The sequence below is a fragment of the Nomascus leucogenys genome, chromosome 6 (genome assembly GCF_006542625.1).
Source record: "Nomascus leucogenys isolate Asia chromosome 6, Asia_NLE_v1, whole genome shotgun sequence".
In the NCBI taxonomy this organism is placed as follows: Eukaryota; Metazoa; Chordata; class Mammalia; order Primates; family Hylobatidae; genus Nomascus; species Nomascus leucogenys.
In genome coordinates this window covers 95,069,158-95,088,571 of record NC_044386.1, presented here as the reverse complement: position 1 = coordinate 95,088,571, position 19,414 = coordinate 95,069,158, and the positions used below count along the sequence as shown (strand labels likewise).

Genomic DNA, 19,414 nt, shown 5'->3' with positions numbered 1-19,414 from the left:
TTCCGAAGCAGTGGGACTCATACCCCCTTCCCAGGTAGAACCCCCAGAAAGGAGCCAGATCCCAGAAGAAACAGGGTGGTATGGGGTGTCTAAGTGGCACCCCAGAGCTCCCTGTGCTTGACTGCGAAGTGGAAGCTGTGGAATGATGACCACAGGCCCCAGAGGGGGCCAGAGGCCACAGAAAGGACCTCTATCAGCCCCTTATAGAAGGAGGAGCCCTGAGTACCCAAGAGCAGAGAAGGAGCCAGACACACAGAGCCTCAGGATGAGCATCAAGGGAGCATGCAGGAGAAAGGCAAGAGACAGGGCAAGATGATAGGAGGGCCCAACGCTGACCAGGACCATGGCGGGCACCACAGGCCCGATGGCAGCATCCGGGTCCAGGAGTTCTGCAAGAAGCAACCCGTAACAATGTGTGCCACTGGGTGGGCAGGGCGGGGAGGAGGGAAGAGAGCAGAGCACCATCAGAAAGGGGCCAAATCAAAATTAATACAGTTTAATTAAGTATCTACAAGACAGGACACAAGTCATAAACTGAACCCTTTAATGTGGAATGCAGGTAAATATTAATATGTATGATAAGAGTGTGGGATTCAGCCTTTAAAATGCAAAGCTCCCTAAGGTCTTCAAATGTGCCATCCCCAAAAGTTCCACACATCCCTGGGGAAAGAAGGGGTCCCCAAATTGATTTGAGATTACACTTCTACCATGTGGGGAATGGGGGAGGAAAAGAGAAATTCAGGTCAGATATAAAAAAAAAATTAAGTTATGTTCCTCACTCTTGTTCCTTTGTAAACGGAGCTCCTGAGTCACTGCAGCTGTCACCGCACAGTGCCATCTTCAGACCCTTCATCCCTCAGGGCTGGTGGGACTCACCCTACCCTCTCACCCTTCACATTTCAGCCGCTGGGTTCACCAGCCTCCTATTCCTTCACTCCTCTAGAGGTGAAATCTGCCTCCCCTTCTTCCTTTGGCCCTAAATGGGTTCATCAGTGTGACTCTAAGGAGTGATGGCAGGGAGCTGGGTTCGAGTCCAACCCCGCCAGAGATTCCCTGTGTGAACCCAGGCAGGTCCCATCTTCCGTCTGGCCAAGTCTCAGTCTCTTCGTTGTGAAAGGGAATAAATGCTGCCTACCAGGGCTGCTGAGCAGACCCAGGCCACAGCTATGTGAGCACTACTTCTTAAACAGACTGCACTGCACTGGGGTTTGACTAACAAAACAAAACCAAAAGAAAAAAAAGTTTGTGTTCAACTATGTTGAACAGAGCTGGGTTTCACAATCAGCCCTTCTGAGATATGTCTGGGGGTGGTGAGGTTTGATTTTTCCCCACGGTCTTCCTGCCAGGGCTCACCGTCTTCTCCTGCCCCAGCCAGTGGAGACGGGAACCAGAGCCGAACTAGTGGGGAAGCAGGTTGGGGTGGGTGGGGGAGCTGAGCAGGCTTGGCTCCTGGAGGCCTGAGTCAGCGGGCAGGCGGGCAGGGCGGGCCGGGTCCTCACATGCTTGGGGAGGAGATGGTGCAGGAATGTTCCTCCCGCCCAGGCCCAGGCCCTGCCCACCGCATCCTGGCTCCAGCTCCCGTGGCCACTGCAGCTCAGCTCTAGCTTGAGATGGGAGCTGCCTGGAGCTCTGCTGGATCGGTTCAGCCAGGGGCCTTCAGAGGCAGCCTGGCCCAGAGGATTGGCCCAGGGGAGGGCAGGGCCAGGACACAGAGTCTGCCCAGAGCCAGGCTCTGGCCCCAGAGTATCCCCTGCCCTGCTGGGTGATAAGGCCAGCCACCACTGCTCCCTGGGCCTCAGGTGCCCATCTGTTCAATAAGGAGCTGAACTTGGTGGTATCCAGTCATCCCAATTGCATCCCTAGACCTCTTAGGCTGTGTGCCTGCACGTGGTGCTTGTGACTGGCTCTACTCCTCCTTGGAGACACCCCCTCCAGGGGTGGTGTTTCCAAGCAAAGTTCTCCTTAATCTCTGATGAGGTGGGGACCCTGGGAGGTCATGCAGGTGCAGTCCAGGCACAGAGATGCTTGTGACACCTTTGCTCTGTGCAAGCTTGGCTTTGTGGCGGTGTGTGCCTGAGTGTGTGTCACTGTCTGAGGCTATGACCATGTGCATGGGACTGTGGTGTGGCTGTGTGTGACAAAGTAGCCACTGGTGCTTTGAATGGATGGCAAGGCATGTGTGGATGTGGCTGTGAATGTGTAATAGCGTGTGGCAGTATGACTGTGTGAGCATACAGGCATGCTTCTGTGGCCTATGTGCCTGTGGGCAGGTGTGTGACTGTGTGCTTGTTGTGAGACTGAGCGATTACATCTGTGAGTCTGTGAGTGTGTAGACACGTGGAAGACATATGGCTCTGTCATCTGGGAGGGGTGGTGCAGAGCAGGGGCCGATGGGGCCACCTGCCTCTCCCAGGCCTGGCTCTGCTCCAGCCAGTGGCGCAGCCATGGCACAGTGGTTCATAGCCCTCCTGTGTCCAGCGGGTGACGAGGTGCAGGATCTGAGGTCCGCCTCCATCCCCAGCCCCCATTTGTGGCCACAAAGCGGATTCCTTTTCCTGTACTGGGTCAAGACTGGTGACCAGGGGATCCCCTACCCCGGGTGTTGGTAGCTGCCCAGGGCAGAAAGAGAAGCCTTGTTTTCCACCCCCTCAGAGCAAAGCAAGGGAGGAAACGAGGCAGCTGGGTCCAGCCGAGTCGGGAACATCTGCCTGGCATGTGACCAGGCAGGAATCTGCCAACACCAGGATGCCCCCAACACTGGTCCCCCAAGCTCCTGCTGAAAGGGGCTTAGCTACCCCAGAACAGCCCCAAGTTCCCCCAATACCCCCACCCCCATAGAGGCAGAAAGAAAAGGGAGAGGAGGGCCAGGACAGCCTCCCTCCCTACCACACAAACACCTGTCCCAGCCCAGAGACCTCAGGATACCAGGAGCAGGCCTGGCGTTATCCCAAGACTCCACTTCCTGATGCTTCTCCTAGATCCAAGTCCCTCCTGAGAAAAGTATCAGACTGACGGCCTCACCCTGAGGATGGAAGGCCTAGGAGGTGGTCCCCTCTCAAGGAAGGCACACAGAGGACAACACTGTTCCCAGAGCAGGAAGCATGAGCAGGGGACTTTCCAGGCACCATGGGTTAGGAGGTGCGTTCCCACCAGCCCTGCCCCGGCCTGGCCCAGCCCCCACTGCTCAGAGCCCCTTCTGCAGATGGCTACATGGAGGGCAGAGCTGAGAAGAGGTTAAGGGCAGGAAGTTCCTCGGATGGGTTAGAAAATGGGGCAGGGTGGAGAGAGGGGAAAATTCCTCAGAAAGTCCCAAATCTGACCTAATGTTGACCAAGGGCCAGGGGGACCCATTCCAGAAGTTCCTCTGAGGACGCTATGCCCTGAACAGGGAGTCCCGCCCGCCCCTTCCCCCACCGCACCTGCTGACCCTTCTCCATCTTCCTGCACAAGCTCCCTGGTGCCTGGCCTAGCCAACCTTCCCTGACGGCCTTGACCCTGGAAGCCCTCCCTCCACCAAGTCCCTATTGCCTCCAAAGGAGAGCCAAGTCTCAACCAGTACCCTCCTCTCCTCTGTGGATGAACAGATCCAAGAGCAAGGTCCGCTCATCCTGACCAGGGCACCCCCAAGCGCACAGCCAGCGTCCTCTTCAGTTTCCAATGTGGGAGCCTCTGCAGGGCTGGGTACCCAGGACGGCTTGAGGAAGAGACACAGCTTCAGAGTCCCCCACTTCCCTCCCCTGGACTAGGGCTTTTCAAGGACAAAGCCAGGGCATGGCCCCTTGGGGAGAGGAGCCACCATCTATTAAATTGTCCTAGGGCACAGCGTCCTGTCCCTTCCTCATACAACCCTCAGCCCCAGATCACAAGGCAGTACAGCCAGTCCCCTGGGCAGCACTCCACCTGTTTTAGAGACAAGAGTGCGTTCTAGGGAGGGATGGATCCACCCAGGGGTCCACAGCCGCCTCTAGCTCCTCCTGCCTACTGGCACCTTCCACCAGCACAGCCCTTCCCCGAACTTTTGAGGTTCTGTGGTAAATCTGTGCCCACCATGACCTCAGAATCTCATCCAATGGCTCTCAGGAGCAATTAGGGCTCTATCCTTCTCCTGCCCTCCGCCTTTCTGGGATCTAAACAGAAAAAGTCATGCTTGTGTTATCTTAATTGTAAAAGGTTTATCAAGAAAAAAGATTCAAGCAGCAGCATCCAGGAGGAGACCATGATCCCCCCCCGGGGGCAAGGAGGGCAGTGGTGACACAGGTCAGCACCCCACAACAAGCTGCTGGACCACACCCTGACCTGGGCGGGGAGGAGGCAGAAACCCCTCGGGGATGTAAACATAGGTCAGAGACAGCACAACTTGACTGGGAGCAGGGGCCCACATTCCAGCGAGGCAGGCAGAGGGCGGGTGGGCATGGAATCCCTTGCATGGGTGGGCAGGCAGGCCCCTGTCTTTTTCCTCTTAGGTTTCCCATTGTGCAACAGGAAGGATCTGGGAAAGACAGTGCCACGGAGCCCAAGTACCCCGGGATCCTGGGTTTGGACCTGCTTCGAGTGTGCAGAGTTATTGCTGGTGAACTCAAATATACAGTCGCTTTTGAGAGTCTTCTCCAGGAAGGTGTCACCAGGGATCTGGGGCCCAGGGCTTATACCTCAGCACCTTGAGCCCGAGGAGGGGAGGATGCTGCAATGGTCCCCTACCCGAGATAAGCTGAGGGCCCAAAAGTGGAGGGGAGTCAGAGGCCTACAGGAGGGAGATGGCCTGTGGCCCCCTCCTGCAGGGGACAGGGTGATGTACGGACAGCCAGCAACATGGGAGCAAGGGAGATCCCTTCCTACCACACAGGCCAGAATCCCCATGGAAAGCGCACCTAACTTGCTTGGAAAGTAAGGGAGAGAAGAGGGAGATGTTTGCATGCCTCCCTAACTTTGCCCATGCTGTTCCTCTCCCCTGAAAGTCCTTCTCCCCCAGGTACTGTCTGGCAGGTCCTTGTCATTCTTCAAAACACTGTCCGAATGTTGCCTACTCTATGGAGTCTTCCCTGACCAGTGGAATGCTATGGTCCCTTCTATGAGCTTCCAGAAATCCCTCACTTAACCATCAGTCATATTGCATTGACTCTGTCTGTGTCTGACCCCGACCTTCACTGAGGACTCCTGAAGAGCAGGCATGTCACAGCCCTGGGTGCCCAGCATCCGACCCAGGGGTGCAGCAGGCCTCGGTGTCTGCTGAATGGATAAGGCAGCAGTGGCCAGGTGAGCAAGCAAAATAGGCTCTAGGGGAGGCTGAGACCCTGGCCTGACCTTCACTGACTAACCGGCAGCCCAGGCCTTGGCCTCGAGGGCTCCTGACTCCATTCTCACCCCTGCTGTGCCCCACTTCTAAGGAGTGGGGAATTTCCCAGGGGTACCCATGACTCCTTGAAAGCTCCTTCTCCCAGGAGGCAGGACAGGCCACTTATCTCCGCCACCGCTGACCCCTCCCCCAGCCACTGCTGGTATAGGGAGGTCGGGAAAGTGGGGTACACTGCAGTGACCAGGCCCAGGGGAAGGAGGGGGCCCAGGCACACACGGTCAGAGGTTGTCATACATGCGCAGGGTCTTCTCCAGCTGCTGGCCCACCCGCTGGTAGAAGAGGATCTGCTGGCGCAGGTAGTTCTGCATCATGTGCTTGAAGTCGAGCTCACGGCGCTGATGGAAGTGGTTCATCTCGGCCTGCAGGGCGAAACCCACCACGCGGCAGCGCCTGCGAATGCCATCTGCCTCGTCCTGCGCCATGCGGCCCTCGTCACTCATGCGTTGGCTCTCCTTCACCTTGGCGAAGGCGCCTGACATAGGCAGAGCAGAGGACAGCATGTGAGGGCTCTGATCTCCACGTGCTCCCTGTACCCTTGAGGGCAGACAGCACCCTCATCAGCTCAACTCAGACCTCACTCCTGAGCCCCAGACCCACATTCCAGCCACCTGGGTGTCTCTTGCCAGGACGTTACCCAGGCCCTCACCCTCAGCACCTCCTAAACCAAGCACATCATCTTCCCTCCAAATTTGCAGCACCACCAGTAGCCCACATGTGACCAGTCACAGCCCTGCTTGATGGACTATGAATTCAATGAGGATAGAGCCTGTCCTCAACCTCTTTGTGTCCCTGGTACCCAGAACAAGGCCTGGCCCACAGCAGATCCTGATATAGGCCTGCTGAACTGATTCAACCCTGTCCCTCACTGGACTGCTACAACAGCCCCCCCACGTCTCCCTGCCCTCTGCCCCAGCCTCTGACAGGTTCTCTGCAGCATCTAAAGAGGTCTCCCAAGCTGGGCACCTTTCCTGGCTCTCCACTACTTACAGATCACGGTCCACACCAATCTGCCTGGCCTGGGGGGCCCTCACCTCTGGTAGTTGGCCCCTGCACGCATTCCACACTGACCCCCATGTTCATCAAACTCACCTGGCTCTTTCCTACCTTCCTACCTCTGCCCCCGGATTCCTATTCATAATTCATGGCCCCGATCAGGTGCCACTTCTACACTGGAGCCTCTCCCAGTTCCCCTGACAGAATGCCTCCCCCATGTCACCTGTGCCCTGGCTCCCCACCCCTACCCCCATCACACTGCTGATTCTAAAACAACTCTTCAAAGGCCACCTGGTGTATCTCCCAGACATGCACGCCCTGTTCCCTCCTCATCCCAGCCCCCAGGGAACTCCAGGAGGTTGTGTAATAACCAGGTGACAGATGGGGGATGGAGATGAACCTGGGCAGAGGACCCAATTTAGAAGAATCTGAATGAATGAACAAGCAGTTGGTGAATGAATTTCAGTTCTGAATTAAAAGAGACTTGACTAATTCTGCCTTTAAGCCAGTAGGGACAGTTGCTGGGAAGAGAAGGAAGTTTGCCTGTGCCTGGCACTCAGTCGCCAAGGGCTACAGAGAATCCACCATACAAAGAAGATTAGGAGCGGGGAAGGGTTGGCATAGAGGACAGCAACCCCTGAGCACTTCAAACGCACCCACTACACACAGATAGCATGCTCAATATCCATGCTTTCCCACTTCTCCTTTAAGGAGGGCTCTTGAGGGCCGTCTAGATGATATTCTCTTCACTCCCTGGCTCAAATTGTCCAGTGCATTCTAAATGCATTCATTGAGCACTTACTGTATATCAGGCCCAGGGCTCTACATGCTGGGAATAACTCTGGATGCCTTTAGAAGGGGCAACATCCATGTTAGTTGACAAGTGCATGGCTAATCGGCTAATAGTACCATTTCAGGCAAACAGACTCAAGTTCAGAGAGTCTCCAGGGCTGCTCACACAGCGCCCAAAAGAAATCTGCAGTCCCCAGCTCCCAGCCTACTCAGTCCTTCTGCCACCTTCCCTGGACCACCTCCTGCACCATCTCAACAGCCCAGCCCTGGGCAGCAGAAGGGGGATCACCCCAAGGCCCAGGATAGGACCCAGTAAGAGACTTCAGAGCTGGAAAGGCCCAAAAGATCAGGTGTCCAACCCTCGATTCCACCTCCACCCTACTACTGTACAGAGGAGGCCAAGGCCCTGAGGGGCAGGAACTTGCCCAGGACTCCCAGCCTCTTTCCTGCCTGGTCCTCCACAGCTGGGGGTTGGACACCATTTCTGTTGCAGGGAGCCCATGCCAGGTCCTTCAGTCATATGTGTGGGGCCCCCAGACATTGGACACAGGGATTCAAGAAGGTCCCAAGGAGCAGGAAGAACCGTAAGAAGAAAGGTAGAAAACAGCAGGGTGAAGAAACTGGAGTTAAACTTCCGCAGAAGGAACCCAGATAAAGGGGAGATACTGAACTAGCCTGGATTCCACCTGCCTGAGAAAGTTGGCACAGTGGAAGTGCATCTATAGACTTTTCCTGTTCATGGCCTTGGAGGAAGGAAAGGCCTCTTTTGCTGATGAGGAGCCCAAAGGGTAAGAATGAACCCATTGCAATGGTTAGGTATCCACAGACAGGCAGGAGGCCAGGGATGGGGAGCAAAGGCTGCAGAGGTCAGGGGGAAACAGAGGCCCCACCCTGTTCTCCGTTACCCCTCCACCCTGTGACTCAGCTCTGGGGCCAGGACCAGCTAATGCTAATGCACCCCACCCCACAGGCTGGGAGTCAGGGCTCAGGCCTATCCAGCATCCCCTCTACGTTCTACTTAAGACTTAACCTGAGAGCTGAGGACCCAGGGGGACCTCCTGCCTCAGCACTCCTCTTTTTTTTTTTTTTGAGACGGAGTCTCGCTCTGTCACCCAGGCTGGAGTGCAGTGGCGCAATCTCGGCTCACTGCAAGCCCCGCCTCCCGGGTTCACGCCATTCTCCTGCCTCAGCCTCTCCGAGTAGCTGGGACTACAGGCGCCCGCCACCACGCCCGGCTAATTTTTTGTATTTTTAGTAGAGACGGGGTTTCACCATGGTCTCGATCTCCTGACCTCGTGATCCGCCCGCCTCGGCCTCCCAAAGTGCTGGGATTACAAGCGTGAGCCACCGCGCCCAGCCTCAGCACTCCTCTTACAGGCTGGGTCCCAAAAATGCAGAAAGGAGCATTGGAGCCCACCAGCTGCAGAGTCCCAGGGATATTCCTTAAGCTCCTACCTCAATCCATCTTGCCCCTGCCTCTTGGAGACAGTTAACATCCACCCCAGGTTGGGGGCAGGAGGGAGCAGGAGGTCTGAGTCCTAGTCCTAGCTGTGTCCTCTCCAGCAAGCCACTGCTCTTGCCTGGGCTCCAGGTCTCCCCACTGCCCAGTGGGACAGGTTGCACTAGATGTGATGCTGTTGACAACCTCTCACATGGTATAGTGCTTTAAGAGTTTCCACATCTGTAAAATGGGATAATAATAGTACCTGCCCTAGGCCGGGCGCGGTGGCTCAAGCCTGTAATCCCAGCACTTTGGGAGGCCGAGGCGGGCGGATTACGAGGTCAGGAGATGGAGACCATCCTGGCTAACACGGTGAAACCCCGTCTCTACTAAAAATACAAAAAATTAGCCGGGCGTGGTAGCGGGCACCTGTAGTCCCAGCTACTCAGGAGGCTGAGGCAGGAGAATGGCGTGAACCCGGGAGGCGGAGCTTGCAGTGAGCCAAGATCGTGCCACTGCACTCCAGCCTGGGGGACAGAGCAAGACTCCGTCTCAAAAAAAAAAAAAAAATAGTACCTGCCCTCTAGTATAGTTGAGGCTTAACTGACTAATATGTACACAGTACAAAGGAGCGCATCTGAGATAGAATAGGAGCTCCAGATGCAAGATGTTATGGCTTGAAAACTGCTTTGCTTTTCTTTCTTTTCTTTTTCTTTTTTTTTTTTTTTTTTGAGATGGAGTCTTGTTCTTTTTGTTTTTGTTTTTGTTTTTTTTTTTTTTTTTTGAGACGGAGTCTTGCTGTGTGCCCCAGGCTGGAGTGCAGTGGCGCGATCTCGGCTCACTGCAAGCTCCGCCTCCCGGGTTCACGCCATTCTCCTGCCTCAGCCTCCCGAGTAGCTGGGACTACAGGCGCCCGCCAACACACCCGGCTAATTTTTTGTATTTTTAGTAGAGACGGGGTTTCACCGTGGTCTCGATCTCCTGACCTCGTGATCCGCCCGCCTCGGCCTCCCGAAGTGCTGGGATTACAGGCTTGAGCCACCGGGCCCGGCCGATGGAGTCTTGTTCTGTTGCCCAGGCTGGAGTGCAGTGGCTTGATCTCGGCTCACTGCAACCTCCGCCTCCTGGGTTCAAGCAATTCTCCTGCCTCAGCCTCCCAAGTAGCTGGGATTACAGGCACCCGCCACCATGCCTGGCTATTTTTTTGTATTTTTGGTAGAGACAGGGTTTCACTATGTTAGCCAGGCTGGTCTCGAACTCCTGTGATCCACCCACTTCGGCCTCCCAAAGTGCTGAGATTACAGGATGAGCGGTAGAGGGGAGGCTCGATGATGGCTCAGAACCCAGAGGCTGAACCCACCTGTCCCCGAGGCAAGAACTTGCCTTGGCCACGCTGTCCCTGTGGCCCCTCCATGGAAGCTCTGTGGTCCTGGGCCTATCTCTAGCCCACGGGACCAGTGAAGGAGCACCCAAGCCTTCCTCTCTCCTCTTTCCCCTTCTGGCTCAACTTTTCATCCCTGGGGATCCCCTCCCCCATCTGGGGGGGCACAGTGGAAACAGTCTGGGCTGCGGAGCCAGACACACTGGGCTCCAGCTCCTGCTCTGAGGCTCATCTGCATTGCTGCACCTCATCTGTAAAACGGAGGTGACCACATCGCCCTCCTGACCTGTCATGAGCCTTAGGACCAGCCCCTAAGGTCCAGCTTGCTGGCTCTCAAGCTGGGGGGCCATACGTCCCAGCTTGCCCTGGACAGTCGCTTTCCCCTTGCTGTCCAGGGATCACTATTGCTAGGGCCCCCTTTTATGCCCCAAACTGCCGTGGTTAATTATATGGTTACCCTTCTCTTAGGAGACCCCTGGATTGGGCTACAGGGACTAGGCCCGTGGGAAGACCAGGCTCCTCTCAGCTCCAGCCAGGGTTTATGTCCCATTTTATTTCATTTTATTATTTTTTTGAAAAGCATACAAATTTGTTTAATGTAAGTTTCACATAACATGGAGCCCTCCTAAGGAAATGAAGACCCTCGGGTCCCATTTTACTCACCTAGAGACTGAGCGGAGAAATCTCTCCCAAAGTCATGTCAGATGCAAAGTTTGTCCAAATCCTGGTCTCCTGACTCCCACCTAGGCCTCCACTGTCCTTCCTCCCACACTCATCACCCACTGAGATGTCCAGACAGGCTGGACGGAATCCTGGGGGCCCAGGACCCAACTGTTCTTCTCTTTTTTTTGAGAAGGGCTCCACCCCTAAGGCCAGCATAGGACCCCCTCCTTATCACTCCCATTGGGCTGTGGTCCCCAAAGCCTGTCTATTTCTGTCTCAGTACCCCCTCCCTAACTTGCCCCACACCACAGGCCTGGGAGGAGCAGTGCAGAGCCCAGAACTTAGAGTAAGCCAGAGAGGGCTTGGCCCATTGGGAGGGGTCCTCCCGGGGAGAGAAGGCGGTGGGCTGGCCTCTGCTTCAGGTCAAATGTATCAGCACAGAGGACAGTGGCCTTTGACTCTTAGAAACACCTCAAGTAGAAACTCAGAAATGGCCTATCTCAGCTCTGTCTCTCTGCCCAGGGTCAGAAAGGCTGGTCTGGCTTCCCCCACAGCCTGGGAGGCCCTGGTGTCCTTCCTGGGTGTGGGGCTGCCCTAATGCCCTCAGCTCTGATCCGGGTGGGGGGTCCCCAGCCACTGCATGGGAGCATCTGTTTAATCATTGCGTTCCCCCTCCTGCTGCCTGCACAGGAACAAGCCATCTAAGGAGCTGGTTGAACCAGCCTTCCCACTTCTGCTCAGGGAGACACCTGCCCCAGTGGGCCCCCAGCAGGCCTGGCCACCTCCCCTGCCCTACTCCTGCCCCAGTGCTCAGAGCCAGAGCTAAGGTGTCATTCTGCTTCTGAGCCAGACCCTCCCCAGGAGTCCCTTCCCACCCACTCCCTTGAAGGCCTGACGGCTCACTGGGACCCCATTCTCTTGTTTTACAGATCAGGAAACTAAGGCCCAGAGGGGCAAAGGCACTCCCCAGGGACACACAGCAATCTAGGGGCAGAGCCAAGACTAGCACTCAGGTTTGTGTTTCCTGGAGTTCAGAGGAGGAGGAAGAAATGTAGAGATGAGAAAAAAAAAAGAAAAAACAAAGAAAGGAAGAGGAAGAAGATATAGTGAGGGGAGAAAGGAGGCTGGGAGCTGGCGAAGTTATAGAAGTCAACCTCTTGGTAAAGGAAAGCAAGGCCAGCTTACCCCAGGCCCTCCCTGGTGGTGGTGGGTGACATGTTTCCTGTTCCCCATGCTCAGTCCAGAGGTCTGCCTCCTGGCTCCACCCAGAGTCAAACTCCCCACCAAGCCAGGCCTGACCTCAGGGCCCAGGGGCCAGGGAGCCAGCTCCACGCCCTGCAGACGAGTTACCAAGCAGCCCCAGGGAGGATCACACCTCTCTCCTGACATCTGCCCTCCCAGCTATGCCCAGGACTCAGGCACATTCTGGGGCAGCCACTGGCTCTCTCCTCAGGCAAGAAGAGAAGCCAGGCTTGGGAAGCACGAGTTGGATAGGCCATGTGGGCAGTGCCCTAGACCCCTGATTCCGCACCCCTGGCCCAGCCAGGGTGCCCCTGTGTGAGCCAGGATGAATCATTTCCCCGGCAGTTCCTTGACAGCCCCAGCGGTGACAGGCAGAGGCCCATCCTGTCCCTCCCCCACAGAGGGGTTCATGAGAACTGAAAACATGGCTAGGCTTGGGAAGTGGCCAATATGGACGTGTCCTTGGGGAGGTGGCAGGAGGAGGGGACAGTCCCGGCCGGGCCACAGGCTGTGCAACCACTCTTCTGTGGACACTAGCTCCTTCATCTGCAAAATGGGGACAGGGATCTTCCTGCACACAGACAAGACGCTCATAGAGAGAATACACAGTGGTGAGAGTAGCTTCCAAAGCTGCAAAGGTGGGAAGGTGAACTTGCAAGGGGCAGAAGACAGACCCCCACTCTGAGCTCTTGTTATCTGGGTTGGGTCTGTGTCTCCCAAGGGCCTACCGGCTCCTCAAGGGCAAGGCCTGGGGCCTGGTCATCTATGTGTTCTCAGAACCCAGCATGACACCATGCATGATGGGTAAACGAGATGCAAACAGAGAAAATGAATGAACTGACAAGAAGGTAAATATCAAGCTCCATGAGGACAGAGACCAGGCCTGTGCACAACAATATCCCTGCACCTAGAAGCACATTTGCCACAGACAGAGTTGATATTCAACACATTTGTTTGTTTGTTTGTTTGTTTTAGAGACAGGGTCTCACTCTGTCACCCAGGCTGGAGTGCAGTGGCACAATCGGGCTCACTGTAGCCTCAACCTCCTGGGCCCAAGTGATCCTCCTACTTCAACATCCCAAAGTGCTGAGATTAAAAGCGTGAGCCACCGTGCCCAGCCCAACATATTTGTTAAATGAATGATTGAGACAGAGAAATAAAGACAAGTTGCTCCATTCTATCCAGGCCATCCCCATCTCCCCAGGGCCCAGCAGAGAGCCAGACTCAGGATGAGTTTCCTGCCTGCACTGGGCCTTACCTTTTTGTAGGTGGATGATGTCAGGGAAGTTGGAGAGCAGGCCTTGGTAGAGAGACAGTGTGTCCAGCATCTGGAAGAGGTCATTCTTGGGTTGCTCAGCAAACATCTCCCCGATGGCTTCATAGGTACGGCCCGTGTGAGAAATGGCACTGTTGAGGGCCTCAGAGCAAAAGGGGGGATCCATCTGGAAGGAATGACTGATGGCCTGGAAGGCACTGCCCAGCTTCTGGAATTCCTTGCGGAAGCCCCCCACGTGTTTACGCACCAGCTCTGACGCCACAGTGCTGAGCTGCAGGACGCTGTCGTCCATCTTCTTACTGAAGGCCTTGAAAGTGTCCACGCGATCTTCCACGTCCTGCAGGTCCTGGTGCTCGGTGGGGATCTGGAAGGTGAGCAGGAAGCTGGCACCCACCATCTCATCCTTCTCCGCCCGGCGTTTGCCCATCTTCCACTGCTTGTCATCCAGGCAGCTGAGAAAATGCTGGAAGCCTTCATACTGGGAGAGCACAGGGTGGCTGGTCATGTGGTCCATCCAGAGGATGAGTCTCCGCTTCCGCTTTTCAATGAAGTCCTCCTCGAAGCGGCCAGTGGCCTGCTTCTCAGGCAGGTGGGGCACCGAGATGACAGTGAACTTGTGTAGCAGGCGGTTATAGAGCCAGTCAAAGTGTTTGTAGCGCCGGTAGACGGGTGAGGCAGCATGGGTGGGTGTGAGCTTGTAGGAGATGTAGCTTTTGATGCCCTTGAACTTGGTCTGTTTTGTGGGGTCCTCCACAGAGCAGGCAAATGGGTGGGGGTTGGCCTTCCACTGGGGGCCACGAGGGCCCATTTCAATGGAGTATGTCTCAGCGATCTTGGCCATCATGGGCACATCACCCAGGATGAAGGCCTCCACTCCAGAACGCACAAAGCATGAGAAACGGTTGAGGTTACGGCCCACCACACTGCCTCGCTTGGCAGATGCCAGGCTGTCCTGCCGCTCCAGTGGTGGCTTGGGCCGGAAGGCCATGTGCTGGCTGGGGTAGGCACCAGGGTAGGAGAGGTTGAGGGGAGGGTGCCCGTTGGTGCCCAGCCCACCAGCCCGTGGCTCCTCCACCACTGTGCATCCGTCATCCCAGTCATCCCAGTCATCATCATCATCCTCCTCAAAGCTACCCTGATTTGAGAGGAAGCCACTGCCCCCACCACTCCTGGCTGGGCTGGCCACACTGGGGCTGTTGTACAAGCTCACCTGGGCCCCTGGAGAACCTGCAGGGCTGCTGGAGTAGTCAGCATGGTTGGTGCTGATGCCAGAACGGACGATCTCCACATAAGAGGCAGGAAAGAGCCCTGTCTCGCCACGGCTGTTCTGGCCCTGCAGCCAGCCATCCAGTGAGGTCTCGCTAAAGATGACCAGGTCCTCATCCTGCTGGATGCTGATTTCCTCCTTGTTCTCACTGTGAAAGTCATACAGGGCTCGGCCTTTCAGTGCCATAGCTGGGCTGGGTGGTACAGAAAGATGGGAAGGAGAGGGTCCTGCCCAGACCAGGGATGCCTACAAGAGAGTCCAAGAATGCACTCGCAGCTGAATGGCGCTTACACAGTTCAAACTCTCAGGTCCTAAGGTGAGGTCTCAGCACCCACAGATGCTGTCTAGTCTCTCGCTCTTCAAAGCAATGTCCATGGCCCAGAAACTGCCCTATCAGGTCTCCGGGCATATGCTTGTGAGCAGGGAGGGCTCATGTCCACAGTCTCCTCCTCCCTTAGCAGCCTCTGGGGGGTTAGAGGGGAGTCTCTCCTAATGCCTACTCCCAGAAGAAAAGTCAAGTGACCTGGAGAAATCTGCCCTGCGAGGGGAAAAATTCGACGCTTTCCACTGGAACAACGTTCTAAAATAGAAGAGACTCACTCTGAAACCACCATTCCAGAAACCCGGGCAGGGCTCGGCTGTCCCTCTGGCTCCCAGATTCTTTTGGCGGCTGTCGCTTTGGGAGGCTCTCACATTCCTCTGCAGATCTGCCCCTTCCTCCTTCCTCCTCTTGCTCCTGGGCCACTGGGTTTTCAAAAATCCGGAAAATCCAAGAGGGGCAAGGAGAAAAGCAGCAGCCGCCTGAATCGAGTCCAAGGGTGGATGTGTCCGGCTTCACAACGAGCCAGGCCGGGAAAACAAGGACTGAGGCTTACACAACAGGCCGCCAACTCTTCGACCCCGGCTGCGCAGCCGGAGCCCCCGCCGGCTCGGGCGCCCTCTCCCCGCCCCAGAAGTGGCCAGCCCCAACCCCGGAGGAAGGAGGGGGCGCGATGAGGCTGTCGGGTGACTTCTGTCCACTCGCTGAGTGGTCTCTTTTGTTTGTCTAATTCCTCAGCAGTTTCTGAGCCTGACGCTGACCCTGCTCCGAATCCCAGGAACCCCGTCCAAAGGTAACCCCAGCAGAAACCGGTTCCTCACCCGGGACTTACGACCCCCGATCACCACCCTCGCGTGCACGCACACACTCAACAGTTTGGAGTTTGGAGAGTGAGCTCCGGCGAGCAGATGGCGCGGCCAGCCGTCTGTCCGTCCGTCCTCCTCTCCGCCCTGCGGCGCCCGGCCAGTGGGTGGCGGTCTGCGCCCCCAACCTGCCTTCTCCGGCGCTCGCAGACCCTCCGTTCCGCCAGCGAGAAGGCAGCTCCAAAACAAAAAGGCGATTCCGGGAGGTGGCGTCCTGAGGAAAGAGGGGATCGCCAAAGGGGAGGTGAGGGGTGGGGAGAGGGAGGAGGGAGGGGGAAGCAGGCTGGAGAATCAGGCAAACTCCGCTGCACTTCCGTGCGTCCCGGCGGGGCTGGGACGGCCAGCTCCGCCCTCCCGCGGGCCCGGGGCGCTGCAGCCGAGCCCCCGCCTACTCCTCCGCGCGGCTTCCCAGCGGGCCAGCGCCCTCGCTCGCTGGCGCTCAGTCCGGGAGGCGAGAGGGAGGAAACGACCCGGGAACGAGGGGGCTCGAGAGCCTCCGGGGCTGGTCCCTGGGACCGCCACCTCCCCTCCTCTCCCTCCGCCTGTCCGCCCTCGCCGGGAGACACCTCACGCCCCCGTGGTTGGAACGCCCGGCGGAGGAGCTTGCCAGCTGCCGCTGCCTAGCTTCCTGGACTCCGTCATCCTCCTGCCTTTTCCGTGACGCAAATGGAGTAAAACTCCGAAAGTTTGCAAAGCGTGGGGCTGCAAGGAGCACCGCGCCAGAGCCAGCATCGGGAGATCGGAGGGGGGATGCGTGGAAAGCCACGCCAGCTGGGGTTGGGGAGCAGAGTCGCGGACTCGCCTTCCCACCTTCCCATTCCCCACTCCTGCTCCGCAGGGACGGGTCGTGGCGCAGCTCAGAGATTGTTTTCCGGAGGAGCAGAAACGGCCTGCGCGTTCCGGGCGTCTGACCTAAGATACCGAGAGCTGCGGGTGCAGCACCCTAGCCAGACAGGGCGACCCTGCCCTGGGCGACTAGCTTGGAAGGAGGGAAAGACACTACCCTACATCTGCAGCGACAGGGAACAAGTCTTGGTGCCACCCGGTTCCGTGTTGCTTAGTACGGCAGCGGGGACTGGATGTTCTGTCCTAGCCAGCGGCAGCAAGGAGAGAAGTGGTCAGGTAGAGAATCTTCGAGAAGAGGCAAGTGGGATCTGACCCTCGGTCAGCATATCTGGAACACTTTGGGCATTGACTGCTAGGCAGTGTGCTGGGCACTGGGGAGTACACCACAAGGCAGTCGGGGTTCCTATCCTGGGGGGCTTACAGTCCACCCTCTCTTGTCTTTAATCAATCCATTCTGTCTCAGTCATTCATTCAGCCAAGTCATGCACTCAAGAAACTTTAACTGAGTACCTACTCTGCACCAGGCCCTTGAGCTACAAAGACAAATAAGACATTATCCTTATTTTCCGAAAGCTCAGATGTGTTGTGACAAGTAGACAAATGCTCCCTGCCCAGAGTGACTAGTTAGTGCCATGAAAAGTGCACATGAGGGTACCTACCCCAGCCTAGGTAGAGCAAGGATCAAGGAAAGCTTCCTGAAGGAGGAGGTGCCTAAGATGAGGCAAAGGCTTCAGGAGGACTCCCTTTCCTGGCTGTATCCTAGAGTCTTGTCTACCCTGTCTAGCTAGATCTTCCCTTCATTCTCTCCCTACTCACTTACTGCAGATTAACTGGTACAAGGTAGTTCTGCTAAAGATGGATACCTTTGGCTGTTTTGAGGGACATGGTTCCCAGACCTCTGGCTCCAAAACCCAGTTTCACTGGTTCAGTGAGTGGATCCGACTCCCTTTGCAGGTCTGGCATTTGACCAGAATAAAGACCTATGTACAAACCCCAGAAGGCTAGGTATTAATTTGCACAGAGAAATAAAACTGTCAAGCAGAACTCAATTTCTGCATCAATAGATCAAGGCAGTTTGGGCTACCCCTTGGGAAGCCCAGTTACCAGAAAGTTAGCTCAGTGAGTCTGGAACCCCCAAGAGGGGAAAAGGTATGACGAGTCTCTCAGTTAAGTAACCTTAAAACCTTGTTTCCTGTCATGGGGCAGCCTTCATTCTAAAGACAGTTCGTCCTAGCATCTCTAAGACAGAATATACGTTTTCCCCATGTGCTTTTAGGACCCCCCTTCCCTGTGATCTATCTTCTGCCCACATAGCCTTTCTCCAAACTGAGTTTAACAATAGCATCAGGGCCGGGTGCGGTGGCTCACACCTGTAATCCCAGCACTTTGGGAGGCCAAGGCAGGTGGATCACTTGAGCTCAGGAGTTCGAGACCAGCTTGGCCAACATGGCGAAACCCCATCTCTACTAAAAATACAAAAAATTAGCTGGGCGTGATGGCGCATGCCTGTAATCCCAGCTACTCGGGAGGCTGAGGTAGAAGAATTGCTTGAACCCGGGAGGCAGAGGTTGCAGTGAGCCGAGATTGTGCCGCTGCACTCTAGCCTGGCGATAGAGCAAGACTCCCATCTCAAAAAAAAAAAAAAAAAATAGCATCAGCCAGGTGAGGTGGCCAGGAGTCAGAGGCTGCAGTGAGCCAAGATGGTGCATTGTATATGTCATTATACTCCAGCCTGGGGGACAGATCGAGACCCTGTCTTACAAAAAAAAAAAGAAAAAAAAAAGCATCTACTTCCTTAGTGCTTGCTGAGTGCTGGACACTACAGTAAACGCTTTACCTTTATTAGTTTACTTAATACAATTGGGATTTCTGTTTACCCAATAGGGTCCCCCTCCAGCCCAACCTCCCAGAGGCGTCCTCAGCCACCACCCTTGACAGCCTTTAGTTGGTTCCCAAACACTCAGTCACACATTTACAGGCCAGCCATTTTGGATTTACTCCCACATGTGTTCTAGGTGGGTTTTTTGTAACTCTCAGGAGCCACCCTTATTTCCAGGTTCTTGGGAGGAACTCACTCTTCAGCCTCACTGAGATTTACAGAACCTGTATCTTCCCATTCCCTCCCCTCCAGGGACCTTCTTTAGTCCTAGGGGAAACAGGCCATGTTAGCAGTCTCAGGAAACTGCACTAACCCTTGTGATCTCCCTATACCCTCGCCATTCCTATGGAAACAGTCCCTTTAGTCAAGTCTTACATTATTCTTTTTTTCTTTTCTGTTTTTTTTTTGTTTGTTTTTTTGTTTTTTTTTTTTGAGACAGGGTCTCACTCTGTTGCCCAGGCTGGAATACAGTGGCACAATCACAGCTCACTGCAGTTTCAACCTTCCTGGGCTCAGGTGATCCTTCCACCTCAGCCTCCCAAGTAGCTGGAAATACAGGCACCCGCCACTACACCCAGCCAACTTTTGTATTTTTGTATAGGGGTCTTTTCACTATGTTGCCCAGGCTGATGTCAAACTCCTGGGCTCAAGCAATCCTTCTGCCTTGGCCTCTCAAAGTGCTGGGATTACAAGTGTGAGCCACCACCCCCAGCCTCTCACGTTATTCTCACTGGGGTGTGTTCTGTCTTTCCTGCTGGGACCCTGATTCATACACAGGAAACAGCATCCATCCCTCATCCAGGCATCCAATTTTCATCCTTTAGGAAAGGAAACAGCAAGGGAGAACTGTGCCCAGTGGTTTTCAGGCTGACTCTGCTGGTGGCAGCCTGCAGGACACATTGGACTATTACTGTAGAAATGCAGACAAAAGGTGATGAGGGCCTGACATAGGACAGGGGTAACCGGCTGGAGAGACAAAAATCTGGGAGAGCTTTTGGAGGCAGAATAGACTGGAAAAGCAACCAATAAGCTGCAGCTATTGAGTGAAGTATCAACCCACATGTTAAAAAAAATTTTTTTTGAGGCCAGGCATGGTGGC

The 19,414-nt window shown here is 55.6% G+C and overlaps 1 protein-coding gene across 1 annotated transcript; it reads right to left on the bottom strand.

Moving 5' to 3' along the window:
• Positions 1 to 530: 530 nt before the first annotated feature.
• SNX33 (sorting nexin 33) lies at positions 531 to 16,511 on the bottom strand. Its single transcript, XM_003281814.4, has 2 exons — positions 13,124 to 16,511; positions 531 to 5,825 (listed from the first exon to the last, which is right to left on the bottom strand). The coding sequence occupies exons 1-2, from the start codon at positions 14,592 to 14,594 to the stop codon at positions 5,572 to 5,574; spliced, it is 1,725 nt and encodes a 574-aa protein (XP_003281862.2). The 5' UTR covers positions 14,595 to 16,511; the 3' UTR covers positions 531 to 5,571.
• Positions 16,512 to 19,414: the final 2,903 nt, after the last annotated feature.

Coding starts and splice junctions, on each gene's coding strand:
- SNX33 (XM_003281814.4), bottom strand. CDS start 14,594: ATGGCACTGAAAGGCCGAGCCCTGTATGACTTTCACAGTGAGAACAAG. Junction 5,826..13,123: donor CATCATCCACCTACAAAAAG/GTAAGGCCCAGT, acceptor TGCCTATGTCAG/GCGCCTTCGCCAAGGTGAAG.